At 34.8% G+C, this 19,152-nt stretch overlaps 1 protein-coding gene across 1 annotated transcript in view; it reads right to left on the reverse strand.

The window, feature by feature from the left end:
• Window positions 1-19,152, reverse strand: part of KIF6 (kinesin family member 6) — a 154,490-nt gene that overhangs the window by 69,790 nt on the left and 65,548 nt on the right. Inside the window, exon 14 of the mRNA XM_083858420.1 lies at window positions 11,434-11,475. Coding sequence (XP_083714546.1) covers window positions 11,434-11,475 — 42 coding nt within the window. The remainder of the gene's footprint in view (window positions 1-11,433; window positions 11,476-19,152) is intronic.

Consider the following 19,152-nt stretch of genomic DNA (forward strand, 5'->3'; position numbering starts at 1 on the left):
AGAGAAATAAACTCCATTTGGATGTTTCTTTTGCTATTCTTTTAATACAACCCAAGCTTAAGAAATTCTAAGAAAATCTATGATTTTCTTTACTAATAGCTTACAGATGACTTGGAAAAGTTGCATTTAAATACAAATGCATTCACACTCTACTAATACATCAACCATTGTGGTGGTCGTGATGTCTCAGGACCCTTGTCCCTCTCTGCCTGGCTGGCCCTGACATCGGCCACAGTGAGAAGTCTCCAGTGTCCAGGGATACCTTCCCAATCCTGTGGGGTCTTTGCAGTGTGACTGCAAAGCGTGAGTAATGATGAGGAATGAAGGAAGGACTCTGATGGTGAACGGCAGCTGGGGTTTATTGATGCCCACGAGGAACTACCTCACCCCAGAGAGTTGCCCAGCAGAGCACCCCGGTACAGCAACTTTTAACTGAGGCAGGAGTAAGGGGAAGGTACAGTGTGGGACCAGCCAGGGGAATGGAAGGAGTGACTCTGTACATGAAGGACAGACAGGAGAACAAATCAAGAAAGCAAAGGAGGGAATAACAGGGATCCTGCCCAATCACTCGATGCTCTCCCTGGAACTTTCCAGACACAGGGAGAGGCCCCAAAGCAACTGACAGGACCTGGGGGTTACATAACAGGTGATGGACAGATAACAGCAACGGGGGTAAACCACAAAGGGTTAAATACAGGGTACAAGGAACAAGCCATTATAACTTATACAAACAGCATGAAAGCATGGAACAAATGCATACATGGAACTAATAAAACTAAAAATACACCACTACAAACCATCACAGGGAAAAAATCATGTATACTGAATGGAAACACTGCTTTTATCAACAAAAATATAACTGACAACAAACTCAGCTTGACAGCTAAGCCCTTGTGAGGCGACCCTTTTTTCTGGTTATAAATTAATGAGACATTAATTATTACTGAATATCTGCTTTCATGCTTCTAAGTTCCTAATGTCACAACGGAGTTCCTATCCTCTGATTGCATCCACTGGTATCCCTCTTTAGTTACTTTAGGTGTGACAGTACTTCTCTGGCAATTTCACCATGAAGGAGGTTAAAAATTGTCATTGTAAAACCACAGAGCAACTGCAGAAGGTTATGTATTTGAATGTATTTTTTTTAGGGTCGATATATATAGTAAAGTGAATACTGAAAATATGTAACTTGCTATTTCAGTGCAGTTCAAAAGAAACACCACCTAAATGTGTATTTGAGTGAAGGAAGATGGAAGGAAGTTGGGCTAAAGTGTTATCAGGGTCAATGAAAGTTAGTATTGCACTACCCAATCCTATGTATCAGCCAAAAGCCTCTAAAATCTTGTATGTGGTAAATTTGGTATGTCTTATGCATGACAAAATGATAAAAGCAATAACCTCACTTCTTATATCAAGCCTAAAAGTAGTAAGTGGTAATAAGTATCTCCAGTTTAGATGGCCTGAAGGAATAAAAAATGCTTTAGAAATTTCATTAATACTACAGAAATATTTCTGGAATTCAAACAAATATCCCTGTTTATTCCTCTTGGCACAGGCACTCCTTATGGAAGACTGAGAAACATTTGAAAAAAACCCAACCCATAGGATTCTAATAACCCATCTGGCCTAGAAGCAATAACTTAAATCTCTATATTTTAAATTGAAAATGTAAATAAAACCAGGAATGTGAAGTTCTCCAACTAATACCATCATTCTCACCTGAAATACAAACCTTAACGTCCACCATTATTGTGAAAATAGCCACTCAAATATATAAATATCTCTAGGTTTATGAATTAATAAGACTGAATGTGAGAGTGCCCCACTGCCAGTTCTGCAGTCTTCAAAAAGCTAAAAAAGGATTATTCTTTACTCCATTGTATGTCTAGCCCTTTGCAGCCAGATCTCAAAGCCTCTTCCTTTCAATCCAGGGATTCACCTGGACCTTTTCCTCTTTGTACATTCATTTTTGGAGCATGGTACCTGCTGAATAATGATAAATTAATAACACCTTTTATGCCTAACTACAGTACTCCATCCTAGAACTAAGAAGGAATACGAAGGGGAACAGAGGAGGACCATATTCATGAAAAATTAGTTCACCTGACAGTCTCAGGCTTGCTACATGTTGGAAGCAGTAAGGGGGATCACAATGGCCATGAGCAATATTTGTGCTATGACTGCTGTAGAAAGTTGGAGTGAGATCTTTTTGTTAAATTTATCTTAATGCATTTTAATGAAGAGCTACTACTTAATGAAAAGAAACTTCTGTTTTGAGCCTAGAGTCATAAAACTTTGAGCACTGTAAAGTTACTGGACAACTAATTCCTGTTCTCCCATACTCTCAAGGTGAAATCCCACCATACTGGGTCACTGAAGCAATTAAGATACCTTCTTTGAGGGCAGGTCTGCTGCAGAGAATGAATTTCTATCATATCAAAGGGAGAATGAACAGCCGAGACAGCTGAGACCTCGTAATTGCCGCTAAGTTGGCCAAAAGATCTGTGCTACTCACGTTATCTTTTGTCTTCAGAGAAAACATTAGAAATAACTGGGTTGGGGTTTACAAATATAGTTTTGAAACAGAAGCACACATATTAACTCCAAATTCAATCCCTGAAACCTCATCATGCTAAAATTAATTCAGATTTTGGATGAAGCTTCCATCTTAAATTGTCGCTAAAGGCAGGAACTGCCTTTTGCCCTGTAGTTGTGGGTTAGTGTGGCCTATCCCATTAAAAGTCAGTCTCGCTCCCATAACAACAAATAACCACATTCAGCAAAATAATCATTCATTGTATTCATGTACAGCAACCATTCCCCATGATATAAAAGTCAGATGTGATACTGGAGTGTGGTAAAATAAACCTACAATTTGGCAGCATCTACTTGCTTATAATAATTCACAAAATGTTTGTCTTTCAGAAATCTATCCAAGCATCTTTAGCGATCTCTTGATCATTTATCTTTTTGTCTTATTGGTGGGTGCCTATTTATAGAAATATATAAATTCCATGAGCCTTTGAAAAATTATAGTGATTCCAAATCCCTTACTATTAGATGTGTATTTGCACTACATGCTTACAATTTTTTTTTTCATCCTCAACAATGATAATGGAAAGCAAATTAATTTAGAAGCTAAATTCCTGATCCTGCATAAAAAAGGTGCAGATATTTTTTCCCCCAAGTACATTCATGGCAATTGAAGACACAGCCAACATAATGAACATATAGACAAGCAGAAAGACACAAAGCATTCCTTGCTCCTGAGAATAAACAACGGAAACCCCCCATTCCCCTCAAATATTAGGACATCTTCATTATTCAAAATACAATTTTTTTTTCTTTTATACAACATGCAACACATATGACATAACCTAAATATGTTCTGTTCAGAGAAATGCTCCCACTAATTTATTGTCAGCTTCATCTATTCTGCCTATAGTCTCCAGAGTAAATAAAAAGAGATAAGGAAAACTTTATTGTTATGATGGCTTACATGTCTATTGTATTAAAATTGAGAATAATCATAATTAAAAATAAGTTAATCTGGGTTCTTCTAATTTTAATTATTGGCTTTTATTTATGTGATTCAAAAAACTCTCATTTTAAACAAAAGTGATGACTTTCTTGTATCAGAGATATTAAAGGAAAAATTGATTGCTCACAGAGGCAAGAATGCCCTGCTGTCTTTCTGGCTCATCATACTACAGAGTTTTTCTGGTGAAAATTCAATTCAGGTCTCAGGAGCTACTTGAGGGAACATCTCTTACCAAAGAAACAAAACTAAACAAAAAACCCCCAATAATGTAATATAAAGTATTTGAGTGAAATTCTATTTCGTATTGGCACATTTCCCACTGTGAAAAGCAACTTCTTTCAATTCCTTTTTAACCAAAATTTGTAACCAGCTGAACTATATAATTAAGGTGCAACAAAGGATCAAAAGAAAATTTTTGAACCAATAACCTCTGTCACTCTAAATCTGCTTATGTCAGGACACAGAATTAAAAGCAGTTTTGCCCTTTGAAAATCTGTTGAAATAAGTGACTATCACTAGAAAAATAGCATAATTCTTCCTGAAAGCCAAGTACACTATGTTTATTTGATGGCTTTAAACTGCTTGTTTTCCCGAAGATCAAAAGGGGACAATAAATTATGGACATTCCTTGTCATTCAACCTTACTACAATACTAAATGTGCTGTATCAGAGCCATGAGCTCTTTTATCAGGCTTTAGTTAATTAAATAAACCTGCTGCAAGTCAAAAGGATATCTTCTTGGAACTCTTTTTCTTCTAGTATTCCCTAACGCAAAGTTGTTTTAACAGTTCTGATACAAAGCAACGACATTCTTCTGTTTCCAGCCACTGGTCATTTTTCAAACTGATGTCACTCTCTCTGTACACTTAAAGATTAAAGGAAATTTCTGAAATACTTGTAATTATTTCACAGAATTATAGCTGGATGTAAATGGCATAAATAAAGAAAGCTGATCAAAGTGGGGAGGTATTGCAGAAGGAAGGATTCATAATAAAAAATTCAATAATTTTAATACAACCTTCCCAGCCCACCCTGAGTACTTTACTCTCTTTTACTGAGAAGTAGAGTCAGCTTTGCATGAAATATACTTGGATATACTTGGATACTTGGAGGCTTATTCTCAGAATTTACAATAAATATCAAATATATCATTTGTTTGCCCATGCTTGTACAGAATTTTAAGTAGCCAGCATAGTCTAGAGTTTCAGGCTTCCCAAACAAATTAGCTATCAATAAAAAGAAACAATTTCAAGAACTGGGTCGAATAGTTATGCTGACTAAAAATGAAGAGTCAATAATACTTCCAAGATTTTATATTGGCTTCTCCATCTAATTCACTGTCTTACTTTCACAAATCATTTCAACTGGTCCTCAATGTTAGAAAAACAAGATTTTGCTCTTACAAATGGCCTTTGAACATGAAATTTCTAAGTGATCAAGGAAGATAAGCCACTCTTAATTTATTTCACAGTTGAAGAAAGTGATTCAGAGAAATGAGGTCACTTGTGTAAGTTCACAAACTTAGTAAATAATAAAGACTGAAATAAAAACCAGATGCTCTGCATCTCAGTCTAGGATCTTACTCTATGCAATGTATTGCCTCTATAATGCAGTGGAAAGCTGAGTTGTTTTATGAATGACAAACAAGAATAAGCCAGCTAACAACCTCTGTTAGACAGTGCACTTTATCACAAGCATTCAGTGAAAAATCAGAAACACACAAAGGCAAATGTTAACAGGAGCTCATACATTATTCTTACAAAGTTTCATTTCTTTTGGGATAATAAGAGTGGCATGAATAGTCAATGCACACAACTGCTAACAACTGCCTGAAGCTTCTCTGCTTAAGTAATAAAAAAGTGAACATTACAGAACCAAAAAAATAGATGACTGCATGAAGAATAAAATATAAAAAGAAGTAAATATGAAAAGGGAAGGTAAAGCTTTCACTCCCCTCAAAATTTATAGCAGCTGCTGTTTATGACATAGCAAACACAGCCTGTGCCACTTGGGAAACATACAGGTTTGCTTATCTTTACTTGTATTTTAATTCTTGTTCTGCACTGCTTCCAAAACATTTTTTCCTGTCTCTTCATCCAGTAAAAGAATCTTCAATGACAAGATAAAGACTCTACGTAGAACAATGGTTATACAAAGTTGTTTTACATATTGTCATTCTGTAGTAAGCAACTACATCTATTACTAAAAAAATATATTCTGATTTCTTGATTATCTGTGAAATCTGCTGCTTTTTTCTGAAATTAAGATTTTTACTAAGCATTTACTTTGCTGTCTAAAATTTAGCATTTTGTAATATTATTTATAAGAAAATGGAAATTTTTCCAAGGTTCTTATCTGATGCATCACAATATGACTCATTGCTACTGCATTTCTCAATGTACTTTTTTCCCTCTTAGCAATTCTGAAATAGCCCCTTATTAACAACAACCCTTAAAAAAATTATTTGATACAAAACAGTTTTTGACTACTGCTTTTCAAGTATCTGAAAAATACCAACGATTTGACCTTGAGATTAAGGGTTTAGGAAGATGAAGGCTGTGCTTATACTATTGGCAGCTATCCAGCACTACACTATAGTGCAGGCACTATTATTGAAATATTAAGGTTAGAAACCTTAAGAGAGTAGGCAAAAAAAAAACCCCAAAGCACAAAACTCCAAAAACCCCACAAAAACTCATAAACAAACAAACAAAAACAAACAAAAGACAGAGGGAAAAAAAAAGTATGGCTCAAATCCAGCAAGTTAGACTAGAAAAAGATGAATTTCCACTAGCATGCAAAAATTGCACCTGACCAGTCAGATAAAATGTTCATAGTTTTAGCAGAATGTGTTTAATATTATATCCACTCATGTCTCCTTTATATCTGAAAATTATACCCATAACATCTATTCTCTTTTTAATTTTTTTTTAAGGACAGTAAACAGAAGTTTTACTAAACCCCAGGTTACTAATAGGTCCTCATAATGTGAGTAGTCATGCAACACATTCTCTTATATCTCAAATACTTTTGCGGCTGCCTTGCCAGTAAACACTAGATAGACAGAAAATAGACCATAGTGAAATGGACTGTAATAAACATAATAGCTTCCCTAATTACGTGCAGTTATGGTCAATAGATTTTTAATATTACTTTTACTACATAAATAAACTATCAAGTTAAAAAAATCAATAAACTATCAAGTTCATAAAAATCATATAACATTGTTGTGACTATATCTAGAAAAAATGTAGTTTGATAATTTGTGCCTTCTTCTCAGAGGCTTTTAAGGGTGATCTTTCCACTACCACTTAACATCCCTCTTTACACTTTCTTTCCTAAAGTCTACATTTTGCAAAAAAGCAGATTCCAGGAAATGAAGTTACTTGTTTGGATACAACTGCCAAAGCCACTTCCTGTACGCACTTGGCAGAAATGTTTGGGGAAAAAAAAAGTCTTATGACATTTTTGAATCCAACCAAGCTGGGCATTCCATTCAGCCACACGAAACCTCAATTTAGCCCCAGAAATGTATGCCAGCAGTATATATTTGACCACTCAAAGCATTATAGTCCAGTAACAATAAATTCATTTTTATATTTCTCAGGAAAAATAGTATCAAACAGGTTCCAAACAAAAACACACTGACTATTTCATCCATGCATGACCTGATACTATTCCATTTTTTTCCATTTTGCTATTTCTCCTCTCTTCTCTCTGTACAGCCTCACATGTGAATGCACTGTAAGGAGTAACTTATGAAAAGCCTGCAGAGAGACCATTCATTGGAACATGACATAACATAGTCATTGTTATTCTTGGCATTAATACTTCTTATGCCTCATTCAGAGGCAGATAAAAAAGGAAATTTTAATGAGAAAGCCTCTATAACAAACACTTGGGCTGCTGCAACAGAAAATCATGAAATACATGATGTTTATCACACAAACTGAACCTGACTGAATCTTTTTTTTTTTGGACTTTGTTAACAGGTGTTTTACCAGACCTTGCCCTACACAGTATTTATTATAACAAAATTAGGTCTTTGACTGTAACAACACAGTTTTTCCAAACCAAGTGTTTAAAAGTATCTCAATAAAGAAAAAAAATCTTCTATTAATCTGGTTGCTTTGACTCCAGACCAATCTCTTCATCTTAAAGCCAATAAATTTACCAAGGCATCACAACTATACCACTTCTTCCTACAGCACTCCTAATATAAGGAAGCTCTGTTAAATGTACATGTTACCCCTCTGAGGCCTCTGTCTTTGAACCTTCAGGTTTTTTTGGGTGCTACAGGTAAATTAAGGAAGACAAGCAGCCACTTCCCAATTACTGTTTCCCTTTCGTTGCATGTGCAATTTCAAAGCACCTATTACTGTCTTGTCTCTCTAGCCATTTTCCATTCAATAACTCTCTTGGGTTCCCTTTTCATTTCCTAGTAACTCAGCTTTTCCTTCCCTGGAATCAAGTCTCTCTCATTTCTGATCTCATTCACAGCTTCATTAGGAACACATCCTAAGCCACAAATAGTTTTGCTCTTTTCTACCCTATTTATAAAAGTGAACTCCAACCCATACCTGCCCTTTCCTTTTTACCCCTTCCAAATCAATTTTCTCCTCCCAGAGTTTAGACAGTCAAGTGTGAGGTACAATAACTATTGTAGTATCAATTGCTTCCACTGTCTACTCCTACTACTGTTTCCTGGCAGCCACAGTATTTTCACAAGAAAGACAAAAGTAGTATTCAGAAACACATTTGCTATTTGTAATCAGCACATGGTCTCCAAATTTATTCCATTAAACAGATCAAAAAGATTCCTGACATTCAAATAAAAAAGCCCAGAAAGAGAGTGTAAGAGAGAATAAAAGACCAATCATATTTTCAATTTTTTCTTTGAGTCTTCCTCCACTGTTTTAGACATTGACACAGAAATTTTCAACCCAGCACTGAACTTATTTTATTCAAGAAGTTCAAGACATGACTCAATTTATGCAAGCTTTCTTCCCCTAAATATAAATTAAATGACCTGATATTAAGAGCTACAATTAGCAAGTTCAGTCATAGGAATATAAAAATGTACATCTCCTCTCATGGCTGGCACCTTTCAATCTATTCCTTCTTTTTAAAAATCTGGAGAAAATCAGACTTTTAACAGTGTGTCAAAGAAGAAAACTCTGGGGCACCTCATGAGGGTGCCAATAGTGAAGACATTTCTGAATCAATGGCCTGACCACATCTCTTATCTTTTGTAATAGATGCAACTTCTAGCAGAGTTTTTTAACAAGACAGGTCCCAAATGACTGAAAATTGCCTTAATTTAAGAAATATTGTAGAACTGTGACATTACATATATGCAGAGATAATTTCTATTTAGCAGACAAACAGATACTTTTTATAACAAATTCAATTTCAAACCAGTTTAAATTTGTAGCTCTACATGCCAGGAATCAAAACTAGGGCAACAAATACATGGAAGAGTGTAGCAAAATCATTTATTGGTAGAAAGCTTTATTCATTCAGTTCTTGTCAGTCACAGATTAAAACATGCCTATTTATTGCACTCCAAAATGCCACAAAGTTGTATTACAAACGAAAGGTAAACTTTGTCTTCAAGAATAGTAATGTACATTCTGAGTAGTTCTTCCCATTGTCCCATAATAATGCATAATAATAATTTTATGGCTTGAAGTGCATATGTTAATCCTCATTAATATATCAGGTTGGGTTTTTTTGGGGTTTTTTTGGGTTGGTTTTTTTTTTAAATTATTATTATTTATTTTTTTTTACTTTGAAAAATACCTTAATTTTTGTATCCAGTTTTATTTACCATTAAATCACTCAAAGTCATATCTAAGAGCAACACATGATAGCAACGTGCAATGATTTACAAGGGAAGTTAGACATGGGAAGGAAATTCTCTGGACTGAACCTTGCCTCTTCAAACAGTAAGGATAAATAGATTAAAGTACTAATTCACAGAGTATCAAAAAATTACATGACTGTTTGACATATGATTAGGTCCAACTGACATCATAGGGAACTAACAACATGCCTATCTGTACTTCTTCAGATATCAAAACACCATTAACTGTTTACAGAAGCCCTGACAATAAACCCTGCCTGGTCATGCAATGATACAACGAACCTCATGACTGTCTTGAACCTGTTTGTCTAAGTACTTATCCTTTTTCTGATTAACTTAGCTTTACAGGCTATGTCCTCAAACTGGGGATTCCCCACAGGAGTGGGAGATTATTTACCTTAAATTATCCTCTTTCAGCCATGTGGATGTTTTGATCATCAGGCCTTGATGTGGTGCAGAAGTTATTGTGCCCAGAAAACAAATATGTAAGACTGAGCTATAAATGTCTACTTATCATTTAAAATATGACACACCAGAAACCAGAAGGGAATTACCCACATACATATACAGAATTATGATAGCAAATAAAAACAGGAAGAAATATTACATCTTGTGCTTTTGCACTTCATCTAAACACTAAGTAACAGACATCAAGAAAAAAACCCAAACTGAACCACAAGTTATCAATCAGCAGTTTATGCTGTGTATTTACCCTTCCTGCAAATTATCTGGCTTTGGAACACATGCAGGTATTTCCAGCACTTTTATGCCCAGGAGGTGATGCTGCTGTCTGTTTTGTCGGTGACACAGGAACATCTCCTCTTTTATTCTCTGTATTATTGAGACAAATATATGGTGAAACTGATTTGATTTCTGTTAAAGAGTAAAGAAAAAAACCACCAGTGTCTTCCTAAAAAAGAAGAATTGTTAAGGTAAGAAAAGATCTCTAAGGTCATCTAAGTCCAAGATCAAGATCGCCAACTCTGTCAACCCAGCACCACCACGTTCACCATTAAACCACATCCAACTGCCGTAGGATAGGGATGATGACTCTACCACATCCCTGGCCAGCTTCTTCCTATGCTCTACAACCCTTTATGAGTAAATTTTTTTCTAATATACAAACTATACCTCTGCTGGCACAACTTGAGGCCATTTCCCCTTGTCCTGTCACTTTTTACCTGGGAGAAGCGGTTGACCCCCACCTCACTATAACCTCTTTTCAAGTAGTTGTAGAGAGCAGTAAGGTCCACCTTGAACCTCCTTTTCTCCAGGCTAAACAACCTCAGATCCATCAGCCTCTCCTCATAAGACTTGTGATTCAAATATATAACATAAATATTAAATAAGTTAATCTCCCCATTTAGATTTTTGTGAAGGTTTATTGTGACTTCCAGCATAATAAACTGGTATTCTCAAAGGCTTTTATATCTAGGTAGTAGAAAGCCTAAAATGGCATCAGAAAGCAATAGTGACATTATAATATACATAACAGAATAAATTGCAGAAGCCTTCAAACACAGCATCCAATATTAACAGCATGAGATTTTCAGATTACATGTCTGTATTAGTTTTGCCTAGAGCTCAAATTCAGAATGTTGTTTCTGAGATGATCTTTATTTTAAGGAATTACAGGGTTACAATAAACATTACAATAGCTAAGATAGTAACCACAAGCAAGTTAAGTAACATGAACATGCAGCAGAAGTTCAAGGGCCATGAGGTGACCAAAATAAAAAGGCTTGAGATAATTACACTCAAGACACAATAAAATAAAAGACTGAGAATACTGGTTTTATAAAATTTTTGGACACTAGTTTGATGAATAAAAAACAGTAGAAGATGAAATTTAATTTTATTTGATTGAGGGTTTACTAAGTATGCTGAAAATCAGGTAGGGCTCAGAGTATGATAGGATTATTGTGTGAGTATTTACATCAAAACTTGGTATCATTACCAACAGCAACAAAAACAACAACAAAATCTTTCAGCAAATGTTTTGATCAATCATCACCAAATGACTCACCTCTAGGAAGATTATTACCAGGAGAAATGGAATACAGAGAAACTATTAAGGGAGAGAAGATTAAACATGAGTGAACTGTAATAGAACACAAAAGTAGACAGAACTTTGTCATACTCAACTCCACAGTTCACTTCATTCAAGTCAGATACAAGTGGTTTGAAGAAGAGCTGGAATTACTCCTAAATGCTTACAAATGCTAAATAATTTATTCAGTCACATAACGTCTGCTACAAGAAAATGGCCATAATTACCTACACATGAAGGATCTTTGATATGCACAGGTTTAGAAAGAACAACTTCAGCTCTTTGTTTAACTCTGTGTAATCATTTCAAATGCCAAAATTGCCTTAACTTAAGGAAGTCTTAGACCAGCTGCTACTTGACTCTATGAACAAAAAGATCACAGACTGTTTTCAGTGTAGCTTGGTAGATGGTTACAGGACAGCATCACAGCCAGAGATTTGTAAGACCAGGCCTGCAATGAAAATCAGTAAGAGCTTTTACCAGATCTAGAAGTAAAATCGACTAAACTTGCTGTATAAATGTGGAAAACCAAGTATCACTCCATTTCTGTCGTTAGCTCATTTACATTTATGTGGTTACTCTTTTCTTTCACACTGATGTCAATAATGGTCTAATTTTTCTCAAGTTAACCTAAATACAATATAACCTGTGAATGTGATGTTATTCTTTTGAAAGTATCTTTCTTAACTTATGGCAGGGCTGAAAATTAATGAATCAAAGGCACAGTTACTAAATAGGTATTTCAGAGTTAAAAGTGCAAGAGACAAAAAAATAATGCATCAGAGGTAAGTGAACGGTGAAATGATTTTTTCAACAAAAGCATCCAAAACTTAAGAACCAATTTTCACTGAGGCAAACAAGCACACAAATCTCTAACGGAAAAATCGTACCGGAACAGAAGCATGAAATTAGCCTGAAACATTTGTATGAAACTTAACCTGCTTGTACTGCAAATATCAGGAAAAAAGGGTTGGGATTTGTGAGATATTTCCAATAATTCCTATTCTGGTTTTATATTCAAATATACTGAGACTAGAGTCTCAAGAAAATATCTGTTTCTGCTAGGAACAGAATGAAAAAATGTATTTTTTAGGTTAAATACACAAACAAAGGAGACAGAACTCTAGACTATTATATTATTTAGCAGAATTAGCAATATCTGTACAGAAATATCTAAAGTATAAGCTATTAGAAGAACTTTCTAATATTTTGATTACCCATATGTATATATAATGTGCATGCAGTGGCTCTATTAAAAGGCACTGTAATGTCTTGGGACTGGCATTCATAACAACAACAATAGGGAAGAAGTTTTACAGAGGTATTTGCCAAACCTGACAGTCAATATATAAAGGAATTTGATCACCCTTCAAGCACACAGAAACTTTCAGAAGCATATCTTACCTCTAAAATATAAAAAATATAAAATAAGAGTTGAGGAGTTTCAGCCACCAAAAAAAAAAACCAAAAACAAACACCCCCCCAAAACAAACAAACAAACAAACAAACAAAAAACAACAAACAAACCAAAACAACTTTAAGGCATTAGTTTGAAGGATCCAATAGTATTTTTAGACAGCCAAAATATGGCTAATGAAACAGGAGGCCAAAAAGATTTGAAATAGCAAAGAACTTCCAAGGAACACTAGGTTACATTGAGCAGACTAATCTGGATAAGAGAACAGTAAACTGGCATAAAATACTGGAAAGTTTCCCCATCTAAACAGACTCAGGAGGAAGGCAGTAAAAACTGCCAAAAGCATCTTTAACAAGCTTCTAAACATACGTTCTACATCAGAAGAGATTCCCACTTGAGAAGTGGAAAGAACAACATGATGAAAATCTTAGAAAAAACAGAAATGTTTTGTAATACCAAATAAATGTGGAGAAAGAAAAAGCTGTTAATGGAAGCAGTAAGTTGTTTTACATAACAACATTTTCAATATATAAGTAAGTTCCAGTGTCTCTGAAAAATTAGTGAAAGTATTGTAATGATCTGCTCCGCAACTCTTATTAAATCCCTACAAGTTACAAAATTTGCCTTTGAAGTTGCAAATGGGGACCAAGCTCCAAAGAGGAAAATCTGGGCTTCATCTCCTAAAAATAACCCTATGTTCATATTTATAAACACTTAGTTAAGATGACAAAAATTGTAACATGCAGGGGTTTATCGCTGAATATCAATTGCAAGAGCTCACTTTAAATCCTATAACATGTAATTATATTTCTTTGTCACAAAGAATAGTCATCTGTTGTTCCTTACAGAGATGTTTCTGGAGTCTCAAAATTCTTAACACAGTTCTTTTTTTGCTGTTCAGTAATCTCAGTGAGCTCAGTTCAAAGTCCTCATTCAAGCAAAAGTCACAGTGGACTCACTGTGAATTCCAACAAAATAAAGCTCTTGGAAGCAGTACAGATAGAAGAACAGATTAAAAAAAAACCAACAACCCAAACAAACAAAAGAGCAAACCCCACAAGCCAGTTGAGTCTCCTATAAATTCACAGAGATAGTCTGTTTGGTATTTATTTCAGTCACTGTACATTTAAAGAAGGTAATTCTGTTTTAGAAACTAGTTTGAGTTTTAATTTTTACTTTTGGTTCATGTCACAAGATTTAAAAAGGGAATAAAACTGTGATCTTTAAGACAGAGATACCAAAATGTATAACAGCAGATGACAAAATAAAAAATTTCTACAACTACATGCTACAAACATATGTCACTGATGATAGACAGCCATTAATACTTATGACATAATTTGAGCTCTAGCAATACATGTTTTATCTGGTAACTTGAAATACCAGAAAATAACTTTGGTAAACTTATCGGAAGTAAAGTTAAATAAAATTGAAAAAAGCTTAGGCTGTTAACATTTGCTGAATTTTTTTTTGAAGATAAAATAACTTTTTAAAATAACTAAACCAAGCACTGAAATCTGGTACTTCCTGCTTGGTCCTTAAACTTGGCAATAATGAAAAATATATTGTAGGAAATACTCACTCTACATTATAGAAAACATTTAATGCTTAAGAAATTAGCAAAACAGCACATCACGTTTTAAATAGCTGTTACAAAGATTTAAAAGTAGCAATGAAATATGCACTACATCTTACAATGAGCTGGTAGAAGTTCAGCTGGAAAGCAAATGGAATATATACTTTTCCTGGACCTTTAACAGAAAATGTAGAACACACTTTCTTTTCTGACTAATGAGAAAGATCAACAGTAATTTTGAACAGTGCCTTAAATGCATCAGTGAGCTCTTGTATTGGCCAAATAGCAATAAAATGACTACATGCATTTGTTAATGAAAGATCTGTCATGAGCACAGTGCCAAGACTCTGCCCCCAGATATCCCAAAGCACTACTGGACACAAAAAATTCTCCAAGAAACATATGGGTTTGCTAAGCATTTAATTTTTCTGAAGGTTTGAGACTGGCCTTTTTTCTGAACTGAAAGACATAGAAGAGATTCCTATGGAAAACCTCAGTCAGTCCTTTCCATTAGGGAACTTTCTGTGGGTTTACAACAATAGAAGGAAGCATTTTCCCCAGATTATTGCATAAAAATATAAAATAGAAAAGATAAATATTTATCTTTCAGATATGTAGCAGTATGTGTGTTATCATCACTACTTTCATGCTATTCATAAGCATAATCTGTTTACCGAAATTGTCTCTCACCTTACATTCCAAAGCCAGCTTGTCAGCCCTTCAGCAGGAATACTTTTTTATATAGCTGTTTGCATAGTGTCAAGCAAAAAGTGGTCTTAAATCATGAGTGGGATACATAGGAGGTAAATTCTTCACAAAAGTCTCAAAAAACTTCACAACTTCTCAGTGAAAGAAAAAGGAAATAGCTTGATCTGGTCAAAACATGATCCTAACAAAAACATTTGTGAGAGCAAAACAATCACTCTCAGATCCATCAGCATATGCAACCATTTGAAACTCTTACTAAGATGTACTGTATTCTTCAAATGCTGCTACAGTCACATTGTTTTCTGATAACCAAACTTCGTAGTTTAGGAGCAAAACAAATCTAGCAGGAGGAAAAACTGTATCATATGTCTTTTATGCTGACAGAATTATCCTAAGAGGCAAGCACTAGCCTTTGAAATCAGTGACGGATTTCAAAATAAGACTTCTCTGAACAGAATTAGTGATATAATGCAATAAAGCTAAAATACAATATAATATTTATCCCTCTACGGTCGGATGAAGTCTGATTTTTTTCTTGTTTTGCTAGGTTCATTGATTCTGTGATCTATCCTGAAACTACTAATTCATTATTCACGTAACACCTAAGAAAGATTACATGTAGTTCTACAATTATATCTCTAGAAGGTATAAATTACTAACACAATTAAAGCAGCACTAGATACTTTATAATGAACTAAATGATTATATTAAAAACAAAATTGTTGAAGCATTTGTAAAGCTCAGGTTATTATGTCAATAACTTATCTTTGCATTTTCTGGAATGTTCATCTGAAACATAATTTAAATTCATAGCCAGTTATGTCTGTTTCAGATTCATGAAAGATATTATGATGCAATAATAACAGCGGCTACTGTGTTAGACTATTTTACTCATTCTTCCTCATGTAGTTATGGATTTATAATTTAGAGCTCTCTGTGATGGAGGATGGATGTTAAAAGGCAAGTTATCCTCTTTCATAGTGTAACACTTGGACTAAGATAACAAGTTCTGGTCTGTTCACTGTGAGTTCACTGTCTGACTTGAAAAAATGACAGCAGCAGGCAGCCTTTCACTGCTTCCAGGCAGCCTGTCTACCTACCACTCCTTCCTAAAAGAAGTCTTCTGGGATCCAAGAAAAACAAATCTGACTGCATGTAAACTGGTATCATTTTTAACTAATGTAGAATTCAATGCTATGTAACTCAATACCAGCAGAGAAAGCTAGGGCATTACCAGGACACTGTATTTGCATATTCCTTTGCTGTGGCTATTAAGAAGAACAGCCTAATCCAGACTCTGACACAAACTGAGAAAGGCACAATACAAAACACAACAATGATCCACATGTCCAGTTTCAGTTTTTCTTAGTTAGATCTCCAGTGGTATGTTCAACAATATTTTACTAGCAACATTATTTCAGATATGATATTCAAACAAGCAGCTAAAGACATACCTGTTCAGAAAAAGTACCTTTCAACATTAAATCAGACACAAGCAAAGAGAGCTATAGTTGCTCAGCATGGAGAAGAGAAGGATCCAGAGAGATCTCACTGTGTCTTTCCATTACCTAAAGGGGCTTAACAAAGGACATTTTATACAGAGAGATAGTGACAGAATAAAGGGCAATGGTTTTAAACTGAATGACAGGGTGTTTAGAATAGATGTTAGGAAGAAATTCTTTACTCAGAAGGTGGTGAGGCACTGGACAGGTTGCCCAGAGAGGCTGTGGATGCCCCATCTCTGGAAGTGTTCAAGGCCAGCTTGGATGAGACCCTGAGCAAGCTGGTCTAGTGGCATTCCTGTCCATGGCAGGGGGTTTGAAACTAAATGATTCTTAAGCACCCTTACATAACACAAAACATTCTATGATTCTGTGGAATAAACTTTTTACAACTTTGTATTATCAGTCAATAATATTATATAATGTTGCACAAAAACCTACATGGAAATCAAATCTGGGTGTTAGGCCTTGTTAGTTCTTCAGTCTGTACAGCCATTAAAGGCTTCTGTTTAGAGTTTCAGGCATACACATGGTGGGAAAATGCAAACTGTGCAGGAAGGTAAATACTACCATATGTCAAACCTTTGAAGATATATTATGTTCAGTCAGTTTCTTCTGAAAAGATCCTGCACATTCAATGCAGGATGGACTTAAGAGATAAATTACAGTTGTACCTGTAAAACATTTACCATTGTAGAAGTCACTACTCATTTACCTTCAAAGTCAGCCTGCTGTGGGACAAATTTGGACCAGGAATTTTTTACTGCTGTAATGAGATTAAGATAAATTTCCTGTTATCACATATTATTATATCAAGCTCAGCAGTGAAATAGTATGACTGCCTTTCTCCTACTTAAAGCAGTGTCTGGATAGGATAGACAAGAAACATGGTCACACATATCTTTCAATGTAGATATAGTCTTAGATATATGGGGGAAAAAATGGTAAGAATATTATTCTGTTTTCTATCACCAAATGGTAAAGATCTGTTTCTAGACAAGTAAATGTTACAGCTACACAATAAATCAACTGCAAAATAAATGAACGGTTCTAAATATATATATATATTTATATATATATATTTATATATATATATAAATTATTAGATGGAGGTTCTAATGACTATTTTTTAAAACTAAATATTCTTTTCCAACACTTTGATTTCCTAATTTAATTTTCAGGATAAGGAAATGAGATAGGAAAATGGAAAACACATTAGAGACATCAGAAATGTCGTGCTATATTGCATTAAATCAGGCTGATGGTAGGCTTGAGAATACAGAATTAAATAAAGCAAGCTAGATTGTTCAAATAATTAACATACCATATAGCCTTCATGCTGTAAATTGAAATCTTCATAAATGATGTAAAGTATGCAAAGGGTTTAAATGATGAAGAATAGCTTTAATACTACGCTAAAGCTTCTGGGAGTTTGACCCTGGTTCAGGCCTAAGCCCTTTAACAATTTTCATTGAGTTCTTAAAGCCTATAAACCACATGGCATATATATATATATATGTATGTATGTATATATACACAGTTCAGATGGATTTTGAAATGGATGGATAATTTTATAAAGATGAACATAATTTTTAGGCTTTCAATAGATGAAAAATGAGGCTCTGTGCTAGAGTAAGAACAATGCCTCATACAAACTTAGCAAAGGACCACAAAATAGTTTGGGTTGGAAGGGCCCTTGAAGATGACTGAGTTCCAGCCCCCCAGCCAAGAGCAGAGACATCTTCCACTAGACCAGGCTGCTCAGGGCCCCATCCAGTCTGGCCTGGCCAGCTCAGAGTGCAGGTAATAACGTTCTACAATACAGTCAATTTGAGCTGATGTGCTCATTCCTACCTTAGAGTCAAAGAAAACTCCTATGAACATACCTGCACAAATGTTTGCAGAAAGGGAATGCATTGATCAATACTAAATATTTGCTACTGTCTATGAGAGATTTTTTTAAACACTGAAGAATATGTGCAACTGTATAAAAGATGTAATTATTCTAGCTATTTGTTGATACAATACAGCTATTATTTGCTCATATTTCTGAGGTAATGAAAAGCTTTGTGGTATAAGGACATGATTATATTTAGTTTATACTACTGTGACACCAATTTCAAGAAATTGTTCCTATAAAATGAGAAGAAGCATGGTAAATAGGAAAAGTAGAAGGCAAAAGGGAATTCCTCAGTAGCTGAGCAACTGAAACTAGTCAATGACAACTGACTAGTCCAATTACAATGCAATATTAGAGGATAATTGCCAAACATAAATCATTTAAGAACTATATTCCCACTAGTACTCTAACAAAATCTAAGTTTCTACTTGCCAGCTGCCATGTCTGAGTTTCACACTGAAAACTCTTATTTTGGCTAACTGAAAGATGCATAAAAAGTATACAGAAATATAAATCATGAATATGTAATAGTCATATGTGACAATCTAGGATGAGGCATGTTCTTTACTAACAAAAACATAAGCACTTCTAG

Source organism: Zosterops lateralis (genome assembly GCF_965231275.1).
Source record: "Zosterops lateralis genome assembly, chromosome: 3".
Taxonomy (NCBI): Eukaryota; Metazoa; Chordata; class Aves; order Passeriformes; family Zosteropidae; genus Zosterops; species Zosterops lateralis.